Source organism: Macrobrachium nipponense, chromosome 17 (assembly GCF_015104395.2).
Source record: "Macrobrachium nipponense isolate FS-2020 chromosome 17, ASM1510439v2, whole genome shotgun sequence".
Taxonomy (NCBI): Eukaryota; Metazoa; Arthropoda; class Malacostraca; order Decapoda; family Palaemonidae; genus Macrobrachium; species Macrobrachium nipponense.
In genome coordinates, this window is record NC_087210.1 from 69,270,596 (window position 1) to 69,287,692 (window position 17,097).

At 42.1% G+C, this 17,097-nt stretch overlaps 1 protein-coding gene across 1 annotated transcript in view; it reads right to left on the reverse strand.

Moving 5' to 3' along the window:
* The window catches only part of LOC135196298 (replication factor C subunit 1-like), a 110,253-nt gene that overhangs the window by 26,927 nt on the left and 66,229 nt on the right, over positions 1–17,097 (reverse strand). Inside the window, exon 6 of the mRNA XM_064223006.1 lies at positions 12,150–12,249. Within this exon, the coding sequence (XP_064079076.1) occupies positions 12,150–12,249 (100 nt within the window). The remainder of the gene's footprint in view (positions 1–12,149; positions 12,250–17,097) is intronic.

Consider the following 17,097-nt stretch of genomic DNA (forward strand, 5'->3'; position numbering starts at 1 on the left):
TATTAATAAAAAACTAAGTTTCTGGTTAGATTACAACACAAATTTTGAGGTTATGTAGCATCATACACGGAACTAGTTTCCAAGCGGAGGGGTACTAGCTTACGACGTTCCAAGTTTACGATGGTTTTCAAAAACGCACATTATATAAAAAAAATACTTTCTTGTTTACAGTATTAACAAAAAATTATATTGTTATTGTACAATAAAGTTTCATACATACTTACCTGGCAGATATATACAATTAAATGGCCCACCCAGCCTCCCCTCAGGAGACAGGTGGAAGAGAAAATCTGGTCAGAGAACGGTAATGGTTCCTATTCCTGCCACCCAGCGGCAGGGCGGTAGATCACCTGACCTACCTGTAGCGTGTGCCGCGAAATTCGAATTTCTGTCGGGGACGACGGAGTCTATAGCTAAGTATATATCTGCCAGGTAAGTATGTATGAAACTTTATTGTACAATAACAATATCATTTTCATACATTCAACTTCATTGTCAGATATATACTTAGCTGATTGGCACCTTTGGCGGAGGGTAAGAGACAGCTAATTACTGAATAGACAGGTAAACAACATGCGTTCTAGGTAATATATAAAAAAAACTGGTTCCTACCTGTTTAGGCGGAAGACTTCATAGCTACTGCTTAGGAGTCTGCTTCGCCTCAAGAGCCTCAGCGAGGATGTGACCTATGGCTAAGAGTTCTTGTGGGTCTGTTGATGGGGTCTTATCCACTTACTCGACAGAGCCTGATGGCCTTTGTCAATGGGGTCTTATCCACTTACATGACAATACACCTATGCCTAATGGCATAATCAAGGAGTACAACACCGATCCCAATCACCCGATCCTAGCCGTGGATTAGCACTAAGATTGAAAGGAGTTATCCCCAACCACCTTTCAAACAACCCTAAAACTCAACACCAAATTTTCTATTTACTAAAACAAAAAACAAAAATTTTTAAGGATCAATCTTATCTCCTTTTCCCAGCACAGTATCTGCTGATACATAAGGACCTAGAGAGAAGCATTTCTCGTATGTCACTCTCACATCTTTTAAGTAATGTGAAGCAAACACAGAGTTGCATCTCCAGTACATAGCTGCTAAGATATCTTTCATCGACATATTCTTGCTGAAAGATAGCGATGTTGCAACTGTACGTACCTCATGAGCTTTCACCCTTAACATTTCAAAGGATTCGTCCTGGCATTTTGTGTGTGCTTCAGTAATCACATTCCTGACAAAAAACGCTAGTGCGTTTTTCGACATGGGTCTCTTAGGGTCCTTTACCGCACACCAGAGACTCTGATTGCAACCCTGCAGCTGCTTTTTCTTTTGAAGATAAAATTTTAAAGTTCTAACCGGACAGAGAGACCTTTCTAATTCCCTCCCCACAAGATGAGAGAGTCCTTTAACCTTAAAACTCCTGGGCCAAGGTCTAGAAGGGTTCTCGTTTTTGGCTAAAAACAGAGGTTGGAAAGATACAACTGCAGAGTCACCTAAAACCCACACGTGAGTCCAATGCTTGTAGCTCACTGACTCTCTTGGCAGTTGCGAGGGCCAAGAGAAAGATGCATTTTCTCGTGATGTCCCTGAACGATGCTTGCTGAGGGGGCTCGAACTTATCTGATGTGAGGAACTTCAGAACCACATCTAGATTCCAGCTAGGAGGAAGCGAAGCTTTTGATTTGGAGGTCTCAAAAGACCGTATAAGGTCATGAAGATCTTTGTTTTCCTCTATGTTCAGGCCCCTATTCCTGAATACAACAGATAGCATGCTTCTGTATCCCTTTATTGTGGAAACTGCCAAATGAGATTCTTCTCTCAGGTATAGAAGAAAATCGGCAATGTCGGTCACAGAGGTATTGGAGGAGGACAGCTTCTTCGACCTACACCATCTACGGAAGACTTCCCACTTCGATTGGTAGATCCGCATGGTAGAGGACCTGCGTGCTCTGGCAATTGCTCTCGCAGCTTTCGGAGAAAAGCCTCTCGCTCTGACCAGTCTTTCGATAGTCGAAAGGCAGTCAGGGAGATAGCGTGGAGGTTTTTGTGAAACCTCTCGAAGTGGGGTTGTTTGACCAGATCTGTCCTTTCGGGAAGAGATCTGGGGAAGTCCACCGTCCATTCCAGTACCTCTGTGAACCAGTCTCGAGTGGGCCAAAAGGGAGCAATGAGTGTCATCCTCGTCCCTTCCGAGGACACAAACTTTCTTAACACTTCCCCCAGTAGCTTGAATGGGGGAAAGGCGTAAGCATCTATGCCCGACCAATCCATGAGAAGGGCATCGATTGCTATGGCTCTGGGATCCTCCCCTAGCGAGCAGAAGTTCTCCATCCTTCTGAAGAGGAACGTGGCAAACATGTCTACTATTTGAGGTTTCCCCCATAGAGACCAAAGTTTCTGGCAGACTTCGGAGTGGAGAGTCCATTCTGTAGGAAGGACCTGGTTCTTCCTGCTTAGTCTGTCTGCTCTTATATTCTTTCCTCCTTGCACAAATCTTGTTAAGAGTACTATGCCCTGTTCCTCTGCCCAGATCAACAGAGCTCTTGCTATCTCGTATAGGGAGAAAGAGTGAGTCCCCCCCTGTTTTCTGATGTATGCCAGAGCCGTGGTATTGTCCTAGTTGACCTGGACTACCACGCCTCTGACGTCTGCTTCGAAGTGCTTCAGCGCTAAATGAATAGCTAGAAGCTCCTTCACATTTATGTGCCAGGACACCTGTTCTCTCGTCCAGGTGCCTGACACTTCCTTCGTTTCTAGTGTTGCTCCCCAGCCTGTTTCCGAGGCGTCTGAAAACAACACTAGGCGAGGGTTCCGCAGAGACAAGGACACTCCTTCGTTCCTCCTTAGAGGGTTTAACCACCACTGCAAGTGGGACTTGATCTCCTGTTGTAGAGGAAAAGAATCCGCAAGTTCTCCTGCCTTCCGGTTCCACATTTTCTTCAGGTAGAACTACAGCGGTCTCATGTGCAGCCTCCCCAGAGAAACGAACTGCTCCAGCGACAAAAGGGTGCCCAGTAGACTGAGCCATTCCGTCGCTGAGCTTCGCTCTTTCTCTAGGAAGGCTGAGACTTTTTCCAAGCCTCGAGCAATCCTTTCTTGCGATGGAAACGCTCGAAAACCCTGAGAATCCATCTGAATCCCCAGATAAACAATGTTCTGGCTGGGGATCATCTGAGACTTCTCGAGGTTCATGAGCAATCCGAGGGATCTTACAAGATCCAGAGTCGTTTCCAAGTCCTCCAAACACTGTTGTTTCGATCTTGCTCTTATGAGCCAATCGTCTAAGTAGAGTGATATGTTCAGCCCCTTCAGATGTAGCTATCTTGCTACGTTCCTCATCAATGCCATAAAAACTTGAGGAGCCGTCGAGAGGCCGAAGCACAAAGCCCTGAACTGGAAAATCCTGCCCTGTACCATGAATCGAAGGTATTTCCTCGACGCAGGATACAGGGGAACGTGAAAATAAGCGTCCTGCAGGTCGAGGGAGACCATCCAATCTCCTGGACGCAGAGCCGCAAGTACGGAGTTGGAAGTTTCCATAGAGAATTTTGTCTTCTCTACGAAATGGTTCAATGCGCTCACGTCCAGCACAGGCCTCCACCCCCCCAAGGCTTTCGGAACGAGAAACAGTCGATTGTAAAAGCCCTGGGAGTGCGGATCCTGCACTGGTTCGATGGCCTCCTTCTCCAACATTTGCTGTACAAGATGTAACAGGGATTCCCTCTTGGCAGGATCTTTGTACCTCGCAAACAGCTCTCTCGGTGTCGATGTCAAGGGAGGTCTGTCTCTGAAGGGGATGAGATATCCTTTCTTTACTATTGCAAGAGACCAAGAATCTGCTTGTCTCGAGGCCCAGCCTCTGAAAACTTCAGAAGTCTGGCCCCTACTGGTGTTTGGAGGACTGGTATCTCATTTTGTCTTCTTGGCTGGTCTAAAGGCAAAAGACCTTCCTCTTTTCTCTGCTCCTCTCTTTCTAGAGGATCGACCCGATGAACTCCCTCGAAAGGGCGGCTGAGGGTTCCATGACTCTTTCTTCACAGCAGGAATGGCTGGTCTCGTCTTCTTTGCTGATTGCACTAGCAGATCTTGCGTCGCCTTCTCAGTAAGCGAGTGAGAAATATCTCTCACTAACTGAGAAGGGAAAAGCTGTTTCGGAAGAGGTGCGTATAGAAGGGACGACCTCTGAACAGGCGAGACCGCTTTCGTCAAGAAGGAGCTGAATACAGCCCTCTTCTTAAGGATTCCTGCTCCGAATAGGGATGCCACCTCCCCCGATCCATCTTGGACCGCCTTATCCATGCAGGCCAATACACTGTGTAGGACTTCAGGTTCTAAGAAGTCAGGATCCTGTGTCTTCTTGGCCAAAGCCCCAAGGGACCAGTCTAGGAAGTTAAAAACTTCCAAGACATGGAATAATCCCTTGAGGAGATGGTCCATCTCTGACATTGCCCCGCGAGTCCCAATGCTTCTCCTGTATTATACCAAATCCCTCTCCTCCCCAAAAGCCTGGAAGGGGGGCAGGTAAAAACAGTTTCCCCCGCTTCCTCTTTGGATCTGAGCCAATTTCCGAACGATTGCAACGCTCTCTTCATGGAAATGGTTGGCTGCATTTTCAAAAAGGAGGATGATTTTGACGTCCTCGTACTAGTAAACAATGAACGAGGAGGAGGGGCGGCAGGACTCTGAGACTCGCCGAATTCTCGCAATAAAAGGGCTGCTAATGTCTTATAATCTGAGAGACCTGCCCCTTATTGGCTTCCAAGTCCGATATACGTATCTTCCATTTCCTGCCCAGTTATGTTGGGAGAAGAATGAGCAACCGGAGGAGAGCGCCTCTTTTCGCAAGGTGAAGGGCTTTTAGCAGTACCAGCTCTAACCTGACAAGGGCTACGGCCACCTGTGCGACATCTTGAGTCCCTGTCAGGGGAAGGCTGATCCTGCAAAAAGCCCCTATCCACATCAGAACCATCCTGACAACGACGACGGCCGCCTGTGCGACAACTAGCGTCCCTATCAGGAGAAGGTTGTGCTTGCGAAAAACCTCTCACAAGGTCAGCAACATCCTGACAAGGGCGACGGCCGCCTGTGCGACATCTTGCGTCCCTGTCAGGAGAAAGCTGATCCTGGTTAATTTCTATCTCCATATCTGATGAAGCTGGAGATCCTGGCGCCTCGCTTGTGGCTGGATCCTTGCGCCTGGCAGGCGCCTGGATGGATCCTCACTCCTGGTTGGAGCCTCCCGCCTGGCTGGCGCCTCGCGCTTGGAAGGATCTGTCCGTATCGGTCCATATTCCTCCGAGCTCTCTGAATCTGGAGCTTTCTGTACGTCCGCTGGACGGGATCTTTTGATTGGAAGGAAACAGTCCTTTCTCCGAGGAGGGTCCTTCTTTAATACTCCTACTAATGACGAGATTTGTTGTTGCATTTCCATAAGAATCTTCGTCGCTGCATCTTCTTCCTCCTTATCCGATCGAGGGGAAGGTGGTTTTGATGAAGAAGGAGTTTTCCTGGCTCTCTTTTTCTCAGGTGGAGAGTCCTCCGGAAAACTTTTCGGGCTCGAATCTAAAGCAGGAGACTTCCAAGATCTTTTGGAAGGTCTCAATAGATTGTCTGAACTCCACCCTTGTTTAGATGACGAATCGGAAGACGAGAAACACTGTTTTAGGACGCCTTTCCAATGGCTATTCTTGGCAGTCTGGGACGTTACTACTGATCCTGCCGAGGGGACGCCTGACCGGTGGGGATTCTACGTAACCTCCGTACGGCTTTCAACATTCCTTCTCCTCTGGGCTTGGGAGCTTGGAAGAGGTCTAGGCCTGGGAGCGAGACAAGAGCCGATCAGACGCACCCTCCACTGCACTGGGAGCACTTTCCACTGCACTTTGCTTACCTTCTAAATCCTTAATTTTCCGTTCCAACCTCATGAGGGAAGCCTTCATATCTGCAATCTCCGATACCGAATTTGCAGATTCTGATAAGGGAGAAGGCAGTAATGCTGTATGGGAGCTAGCAACAATTAAATGAGAGACAGGTGCTAAACTACTAACTGGCTCGTTAGAGAAAGACCTACTCATACTTTTGGAAGAGGCTTTTCTAGCCTTATCCCTCTCCAATTTCCTTAAATAGGAACTAAGAATCTTCCATTCCTCCTCATTCAAATTTACGCATTCATCACAAGTGTTAGAGACAGAACATTCATTCCCTGTACACTGCTTACATACGGTGTGAGGATCTATCGAAGCTTTCGGTAGCCTCACACTACAACTCTCATTCACACACACTCTGAATGTATAACTAGAGTCAGACATTTCAAGAAAATTCCAAACCAAAATCCAAATAATAGTCTACAAAAGCGTATGCCAAGCCAGAGATCCAATACGTCACCAAATAATCAGTCCAGAAGATCAACGGCGATGAAAAAACGAAAGTCAAAGTCAGGAGGAACTAGCAACGATGTTACCAGAACCGGCGACAGAGAAAATCTGGTTAGAGAACGGTAATGGTTCCTATTCCTGCCACCCAGCGGCAGGGCGGTAGATCACCTGACCTACCTGTAGCGTGTGCCGCGAAATTCGAATTTCTGTCGGGGACGACGGAGTCTATAGCTAAGTATATATCTAACAGGAAAGTTGAATGTATGAAAACTATGTTTCTGGTTAGATTACAACACAAATTCTGAGGTTACGACATTTTTCTATGCTTTTTTTTATGATGCATAGTACACGTAACTAGTTTCTGAGCAGAGGGGCCATATAATTTACACTATTAACTGCATAGGTAATATGACCAAACAACGACCTAGCTTGGTCGAGGATGCTGGAGCGCGTAACAATACCAAGCAATGCTACTTCACTCACTTGGCTGCCTTCGTTTAGCTAGGTTGATGCATTTTTTGCATTTTCCTTGCCTTTACTATGGCTCCTAAATGGCAGAGTACTTCATCTGATTATGACAATTCATCGAAGAAGAGGAAAGTGATCACCATGGAGGTAAAGTACGATATCATTAAACGTTCTAATAAGGGAGAGACGAACACTGAGATAGGTCGCGCTTTGGGCCTTAGCAGGACGACGGTGGTAACCAAAGTAAAGGACAAGGAACATATTCTTAAACATGTTAAAGATGCTGCACCAATGAAGGCAATGGTTATTAATGTGAAGCAACGTAGCTAGAGCATGGTTGAGATAGAGAAGTTATTGATGTACTGGCTGGAAGACCAGAATCAGCAATGTGTTCCAGTGAGCATGAGTGTGATTCAGGAAAAGGGTAGAGCTGCACGCGGCAGTAGTGAAGAAACATAGGGAAGGCAATGACAGTGGAAAATTTTTCCGCGAGTAGAAGTTGGTTTAACCGTATTAAGGCTCGTGCAAATTTGCACAAAGTGAAGCTGCAAGGTGAAGCTGCTGGTGCTGATAGCAAAACAGCAGAAAGTTTTCCTAATAGTCTGGCTGAGATAATTAGGGATGAGACTGAGTTATTTTGGAAGAGGACGCCCAACCGAGGGCTTTCAAGGGCATTTTCAAGATTCAACTCCCTGTCATTTGGAAATCTAACAAGAAGGCTTGGGTTACCTTGATGGTCTTCGAAGATTGGTTCAATGACCACTCTGTACCAGCAGTGGAACGGTATTGTACCTCAAAGGGTCTGCCTTTTAAGGTTCCTCTTGTTTCAGATAATGTTCCTGGTCACCCTTCAAATTTGAGCAATATGCACCCTAATGTGAAGGTGGTGTACCTTCCACCGAATACAACGTCGCTCATACAGCCGATGGACCAGGGAGTAATCGCTAACTTCAAGGCATACTACCTTAGAAGGACAATATGCTCTGCTTTGAGGGCTATCAAAGTTAACAAGGAGTTGACTTTGAAGCAGTTTTGGAAGGGCTACAAAATTGCAGCTGCAATCAGGAATATTGCAAGTGCTTGGGACGAGGTGAAGACAATCCCTTTGAAAGGGGCCTGGAAGAAACTGTGTCCACAGTTTGTGCATAGTTTTGAAGGATTTGACCAGGCAGATGTCGAGACTGTGATGAGGAAAATCATAGGGCTAAGAAAGTGGCTGAAACTAGATTTGGAAGCTGAGGATGCCACAGAGCTGCTGGCATCCCATGGAGAGGAGTTGTCATCAGAGGACCTCGTTGAGCTGGAGCAGCAGATGATTGAGGAGTTACGAGATACCATACCAACAACCCAGGGCATCAACTGTCAAAGGCTTGTCAGAGGGTTTTACTCATCTGGAGAGAGCTTTGGCTTCTTTTGAGGGAAAAGACCCTAACATTGCCAGGTTTGACAGGATTCGGAGAGGGATTTGGTCACTTTTTACAAAGAAACACTGAAGAAGCAGATGAAGAAAAGTGTGCAGTCTAGGCTTGACACTTTCTTCAAGAAGTCTCCAGCACCACCTGCCACTCCTAGTCCTGGTATGGAATTCTGAACTTTTTAATATTTTGTTTACATGCTGTAATATAAAATGTGTTACAAATGTATGTATACATTATAAAGTTTTTAATAAAACTATTAGTGTACTGTACCTTAATTAATTTTTATCATTTGTATATATTGCAGAAGTGATGACCAATCCAGATTCCCCTGTACCTGAACCCTCCATAGCAGCCCATCCAGCTCTAGTAAGGAATTTCATTTTTCTCATTTTCATGTTGTAAATTGTTTGTACATTATACTATGTATTAATGTGTTTTCTGTTGCATAACCTAATTTTTTTCTTTATGTATCATTCCAGAACCCTTTAATAGTGATGATGACCCAGATGACCCTGAGCCTTTCCATGGTTTTGATGTCTCACCCAATTTTTTACAATGTTTTATAAATTGTTATGTAAATTTTATAAAAAGTGTTATGTACACTAAGTGCATCCATCTTATGTGCTGTAACTTTACGTAATTGTTATCAATATGTACCCTTTTCTTAGTTCCAGATCTAGCCTCCTCAGAGCCCAAAAATCAGCTGTTTGTTTGTATGGTGTTTTTACGATGCATGGAACCAGTGCCAAAAATCAGTTGACCCTATCACCTCTCCAACTCCATCAGGTAAATGAATTCTTAATTTTTTTTAGTTGTATGTCACACAATAAATAATACTGTGTGCAGTAGTTAATAATACATACATACTCTATCATCTTTATCGTTATCAATCCAGACTCCCAAGCACCTGCAGATTCCACTCCATAGCCCAGCCATTCTCATCTACACATACCATATACCCATCCCAGAAAGCAAGCCAACCACTAGAATTTGGTAAGGAAAGTTTCTTTTTTTATGAATTGTTATACATTTTATTACACATTTAATACTGTAATAGTATTTAGTATATGTAACTTTACTAATCGTATGTACATCATCATTCCGGACTGACATGCACCTTGTACATACATAAACCTGACCTCTACTGTACATAACTACTTCATGTTACATAGTCTACATTTTTTCATTTCACTAAAGGTAAGGAATTCTCAACTGTTTTAATGTTATAAATTGTTAATTATGTAACAGTACTTTTTATACTTAAGTGGTTACATACTGTCCCTTTAATATTCTATATAATTCCAGGCTGCCCATACCTTTTCAAGCTCCCTCATCCTAACCTGTCATCTGTAAAAAATCCCACTGAAATTGGGATTGGACTTCATCATTTTTTTTACTGTAGTACTGAACATAGCTTACTGAAATACCTGAAATAATATAGAACTTCTATTACTGTAAATATACATACCCTGTAGTAATTATCCTTATAATTGCAGGCTCCCTACATGTGCATCTCCATCTCCCACAACCTAGCTAACAGCTTTGAGACTCGCTAAAAGTTGGTAAGTATGTATGTAAGGAATTCCTAACTAAATTTTATACATGTTATATTTTCTAAAATACTACTGTAATAGACTTTATTGCATACAGAACCAATACTTGTAATTTTTTTAAATTCCAAAATCCCAGAATCCCTGAATGTAGGCAATGTGGCCACAAAAAACATTGTCCAGGGTTACATAGCACGACAACTTTAAATTAAGAGTAAGGAATTCACTGCTTCTTATTTTTTATAAGTACTAATTCTTTGGTATAAATTACAGTAGCACCTGTATTTAACATTTATTGTGCTGTACAACAAAATGTATTATATATACATAAACTCTTTTACTCTTGATACTCTACTTTACATATTGCATTCAGGACTGTGTGTAGTATTTTGTACTAATTGTGTATTTTTACATTCCACAACCAACATTTTTTGTATAGAAATAACTCCAGAATGCAGGTATAAATCAAGAAAAAACATATAGTGTACTCAAAGGATTACAAGTAACGTTTTATATACTTTTTTTACTATTTTGATCAATTTTTTCAACGTCATTCTAGCTTACGACGATTTTCAGGTTATGCCGCGTCTCAAGAATGGAACCCCCATCATAACCCGGGGACTGCCTGTGGTGGTTTGCAAAAACCAACTGACATTTCCAATACATGGATTGGATAACGGAATATAATGAGAGGTTATACCTGAAGGACAGGGATGTTATTTAATAAAAGCTTGAAAACTTACATATTACGTACATAAAAAAATTAATCAAACACTTTTGCAGGGTTTCTTGAGGATTCACAAATCTTCGCGTCTGTGAAAAACTTTCGTATGATAATTAGTAGGGTTCAGATAGAAAGTTCATGCTATTGTGAATTCGTGCAACTCGAATGATTGAGATTGAGGTACAGTGGAACATCAGTTTTCCTAAGTAATCCAGTTCAGAGCATCTCATGAAGTCCAAAACAATAATTCCCAAAAGGAATACGCACTGTAAATCCAATTAATGCGTTCCAGACACACAAAAATGTTTTTTTTAATACATTTTATGGAGAATAAACACAATTTTACACACAGAAAACAATGAGAAATAACTATGACTAATGAAACATTTAACATCATTCTTACCTTTATGGAAGACACTTGTTAGCATATGGATGACGGAGAGGAGGGGAGAGGGAGGAGGAGAGGCTAATGCTTGGAAGGGGAATCTGTCTCCAGAAAGACTTCAGGTATCATAGGCCTATCTGTGGTTACTTCTCCTCATATTTTACTGGCACTATCTGGGGTTACTTACCCTCTTCATTTTTTACTAGCATTAGGGCAAACTTGAGTCACTGGACCCCTGACGCACAAGAAAACTGTCCTGAGACATTTGTTTCTGGCATCTCCTTAAAATTTGCCTAAAGTGAAACAAAGCATTGTCATTAAACCTGTTGGAGACACAGATTACATCTTTGTTGGGATAATAATTCTCAACAAAATTTTTTTACATCACTACACTTTGTAAACATGTCCTTAATCACTGAAGTAGGCACATTATGTATGCCCATTTGCTTTCTGAATTTTTCAAACCAGGCTCTGCTGGCCTTAAATTCACTAACAGTAGCACTTGTTGTAGGCATTTTCTTACTGAGATTGGCATGCAATATCCCCCAACACATTGTTACAAGTTCTTTCTTAAATTCTATGGTGTTTCTCATCTTCTTTACAGAAGGGCTGGCACTTGGAACTTTCTTTGACCCCATGGTGGCTTATTTAGCAGTTGCATTCGAATAAAAAAGCAAAAAACAACAAACACAAAAGCAGAATCACGAGATAACATGGGATGCTTTGTTTGGGCACTCGGTACAGCGCCTTATTACGAGGTGGGCCCTAGAAGGAGTGTTTCCAGGTGTACGAAATCAGTCGAAATTTCGCAAGAAAGTCTATGAAAACCAGGCCATACAAATAAATATAGGGTTTGTAGAACTAATATCTATTTTTGAAGATACACATACTAGTTTCAGTTTGTGAATTCTGAATAAGAAGAAGAAAAATGCAGTTTTCCTCTTACAGTTTTCATCATTTCAGTTTCTTGTCAATAAGGGATGAAAGTTCTTAAATATAACGGATTTCAGAGCTGACACATCCAGCCACACAGGTCCATAATATTCTTGTCTTAAAACATACATACTAATGTCTCAACATACATAATATAGACATTAACATGTGAACCAAGCAAGTAAAATTATACGAGATGAAGTATTGCATTACAGGTAAGCTAGTTTCTCAAGACTAAAGGAAAGTTATAAAAACAGATGAACAGAAATGAACAGGAAAAGAACATGTCATACCATTTCCTTTAGGAGTTTCATTACTGCCCTTTCCTGGTCGAGTTCGTATTAAGTCTAACAAATCATCCTCAGTTATCTGTTTTGTGCCCAACTGTTCTGCCTGAAAGAAAACCAGTTGCAACTTTGAAGTTAAACAATGGTAGGCAAATTAAATATAGCATTTTCCAAACAAGTACCTGTCTTATATAAAAGGTAAAATTTGAATGGTTCAATTTGCTTAATTACATTATTTTAACTTTTGTAAATCATCTATCTACTTAAAATAAAATGACAGTACAATAAAGAATCAAAGCAAACTTTTAATTACAAATAATTTATCTTTATTCAAAAATTTAATAAATAATTTCTGTAACAAGCCTATTCTTGCATCTGCCAAATCCCAACACACTACATTCTATGTAGAATATAATAATAAAAAAAAAAAAAAGCTACTTCTTCTGGGTTAGTGCATACACAACAGGTTATCTCAGGCCCCAAGTGGTAAATTGGATCACTTATTGTGTACTCTGAACCATCTGAAAAGAACATCAGAGTCAACAGGTTAAAGAATGGGCTTGTAATGAAAAATGGAAATATTTTAGAAATATCACTTAACCTATACTGGACGGGTAAATATATCGATATGCAGCTCCTCAGGCTGGGTAAACTTTGAGGTCGGCCAATTTATAATAAAAACACATCAATGGAAAGAGGAAGATATGCAAATACACACGGTAAAAGAAAAAAAATTATAAAAAATTTTCCCTACCTTCCACAAAAGTTGAAAATGGCTATTTACAACCCCGTGAGGGACCTTTTTTTTACAAGATAATCGTAAATTTTACCAACTTGTAGTACAGTGTACCACGAGATACGAAATTAATCCGTTCCAAGGCTCCTTCGTATCATGAGTTTTTCGTATCTTGAACCGCATTTTACATGTAAAATGGCTAATCCGTTCCAAGCCCTCCAAAAACACCCCAATAAATTTCATAAAGCTAAATTGACCTATAAACAATGAAATACTACAACAATTTGGACCATACAATACCTAACTTAATATGTACTGCTAATTACGTACCTGTAAATAAAGTGTATTAGTGTACATGGTATACAATAAATACTGTACGTATGTAGTAAAATGTGGAAGCTTACCTTTCGAGTGAGGCTATCTCCGAAAGTGGCGACAGAGGAGGACAAACGGCAGATACATACACTTAACTTTACGAAACACATAAAAAAATGTCAGAAAAACAAACTAAACTTTGTAAAATACTTTACGTATTACAGTAATCCTCGGGTTACGCTGGTCTCGACTTACGATGTTTCGTGGTTACGAACGCGCCCCCATAAAAATATAAAAAATAATATTTTGCGTCGTTCCGTCTTACGCGGTTTAGCGTCGTAAGCAACGTAAACAAACGCGAACTAGTTCCAGGCGCACGGCGGAAGAATACGCTTTGTGGGGGAGAGGACGGCGTCGCTTCGCTACGCTCAGTCTCGCCCATACGCCATTTTGGTTGTTTACACTGCCTCTCTCTCCCTCGTGTTGTATCGTTTTTGTAACTTTTTGCTCTTTGTTATGGCTCCCAAGCGCAAGGCGGACTCTTCTGATGGTAGTGCATCGAAGAAAAGAAAGGCCATCACCATGGAAATTAAAGTGGACATTATAAAGCGATCCGAGAAGGGAGAAACGCCAACAAACATTGGCCGCTCGCTTGGCCTTAGCCGTTCGACCGTTGCTACCATTATCAAAGATAAAGAGCGCATCGTTGAACATGTGAAAGGATCTGCTCCTATGAAAGCGACAGTGATAACTAAGCAGCGTAGTGGTCTAATAATTGAAATGGAAAGGTTATTGGTGCTTTGTCAACTGGAAAGGTTATTGGTGCTTTGTCAACTTTTGAGGCTCAGGATCCCAACTTGGACAGGTTCACTAGGGTTTCCAGAGGCGTCATGGATTTGATGCAGTGTTACAAGGAGATCTTGGATGAAAAGAGGTCGCTCTCTGTTCAGACTAACCTGGAGCAGTATTTTAAGAAGGTAGAGAGGCCTGCAGGAGATCCTGTACCCTCTACCTCAGCTGCCTCTGCTAATCCAGCACCTTCTGAATGTTCTGCTACCCAGACTCACCTGCCCCAGTATCTCCAGCACCTTCTGTAGGTTCTGCCTCACCTGCCCCAACATCTCCACTAGTATGTTCTGCCTCACCTCAAGAATCACCTGCCTCAGCATCTCCAGTACTAGTATGTTCTGCCTCACCTCAAGAATCATCTGCCTCAGCATCTCCAGCAACTTCTGGAGGTTCTTTTTCTCTTCACTAACCTCCCCCAGTCTCTCCAGCACCGCAGCTTCCTCTCCAGTGTGCAAGCCAATCAAACTAATAAAGGTAAGGAATTGTTCTCTCGTTGTTATTGATAGGTATTTACATTAAATCATGTGGTATTTTTCAATGTTCCGACTTACGCTGAAATTCGTGTTACGATGCATCGTAAGAACGGATCAACGTCGTAACTCGAGGACCCCCTGTATACAGTTTCAATTTCTTCACCACCGAATGGATGCCAGTCCGTTTACGGAATTTTTCGAACCACCCATGAGAAGCCTTGAACTCTGGGGTTGCCGTCGATGTCCCCTCTTATCCGTTGTCTTTGGCTTGGGCAATCAAATCGCCAAAAATAGCGCTGGCCTTCTGGCAGATTGCCGTCTCGGTTATCGTATCGCCATCGATTTCTTTGTCCTCAATCCATAGGAGAAGCAGCCTTTCCATTTCATCATGCACATGGCTCCTCTTGTTGGACAAAATAGTCACGCCCTTGGAAGGTGTAGCTGCTTTGATGGCTTCCTTCTGCTTAAGGATGGTGCCTATCGTCAACGGATTTCGGCCGTATTCCTTAGCGATCACACTCAACCGCAAGCCAGCTTCATACTTCTTTATTATCTCCATTTTTGTCTGCATAGAGAGCATTCTCTTCTTTCTGTGAACTTCAGTAACTTTCTTGGGACCCATGACTATACTGTACGTAATTAAGTAATGTAGTATGTATACTAATTAGGTTCTCACACAACACGATAAAGTAGCACAACAAAATCACTAACACGAATTTACGTTAACAAACGAAATCGTATATGTAAACGAACGAATTCCATGTGCGTACAATAACAATAACATTGGTAAGAAGCAATGGCTGAAGAAGAAAGCTGCTACGTACTAGTACATAGATGCATGATGGGAGGGATGATGACCAATGGGAGGGATGATGATCAATAGGAGAGAAGGATCTCATGGAGGTGACTAGCATCAGGAACCAATGGGAGAGCGGGAGGATGGTGGCGAGTCTACTCAGTTGGTAGCGCGCGAGTTTCAAAACTGTTATCGGTGTCCGGGCGAATCTCAGACTACAGCAACAACCTTTCGTATCTTGAGCAATTTTCGTATGTAGAGATGTAAAATTTTTCGTATTTGCTTTCGTATCTCGAGTTTTTCGTAAGTTGAGACTTTCGTATCTCGAGGTACCACTGCATATAAATCTTTTTTCTAATAAGTAATTTTTATTTAATTTTGTAAAATGATAATAATTACAGCTCACACAATATCAAAACATAAGAAATAAAATTAGTAACAAATTTTCAGCAATTTGTTGAGAAAAATATTTATGTAAATTTACCAAGAACGAATATTCAGTAACTTTTTTTATTTTTATATGTTTTTTCTAATATTTCTTTGCAAAATGTTATTGTTATAATACAATTAAGTTTGTTCATACTTATCTGGCAGATATATATATAGCTGTATTTCTGACGTCCGACAGAATTTCAAAACTCGCGGCACACGTAGTGGGGCGGCCAGGTGGTAGTACCCATTCCCGCCGCTGGGAGGCGGATATCAGGAACCATTCCCATTTTCTATTCATATTTATTCATGACCCTTGTCTCCTGAGGGGAGGAGGGTGGGAACTCTAATTATATATATCTGCCAGGTAAGTATGAACAAACTTAATTGTATTATAACAATAACATTTTGTTCATGAAACTTACCTGTCAGATATATATATAGCTGAATCACACCTTCGGATGGTGGGTAGAGACAGACTAGGATTTTTAGGAAACTTAAATTAAAATAAAAGATTAACTTATTGGTTCCTTACCTGATAGCAAAGTAGACTATGTGATTACTGTCACTTAAAGCCTGCTTATGCTTTTATCAGAGTTGCCAGCCAGGTTTGGACCTGTAGTGCTGGTGCACTCTGGATGCTCTGTCAACGGGGACGTGACCACAATGTGACAAGACCATCTAGCCAAACATATGGCAGTAACACAGCAACCGACCACCACATGACAAACTAACCAAAAAACCCCTGACATTAACACTAAGGAATGGGAGATTTCCCCAGAAGATCTCACCATCAACCAAAAACACAATAAACTAACCTAACTAAGCTAAGGGATAGGGAGAGAGCCACCTTCAGCCCCCAAACTGTGTCTGCCGAAATGTAAGGCCCCAAAGAACTACAGTTCTCGTAAATCGTTCTCACATCCCGGAGGTAATGTGAGGCGAATACGGAATTGCTCCTCCAGAAGGTGCTATCAAGAATATCTCTGATAGACATATTCCTTTGGAAGGCAAGAGAAGTAGCTACGGCTCTGACCTCGTGAGCTTTCACTTTAAAGAGGCTCATATCAGTCTTCTGGCAAGATGAATGAGCCTCTTTAATGACGTCCCTCAAGAAGAAAGCAACAGCATTCTTCGACAACGGCAAATCTGGTCTCTTCACCGAGCACCAGAGATTACCTGAGGGACCTCTTATCTCTTTAGTCCTATTCACATAGAACTTGAGAGCCCTGACAGGGCACAGGGCTCTCTCTGGTTCTTGACCCACGAGACTCGATATTCCTTTGATTTCAAAGCTCTTTGGCCAAGGATTAGACGGGTTCTCGTTCTTAGCCAAGAAGGAAGGGTTCAACGAGC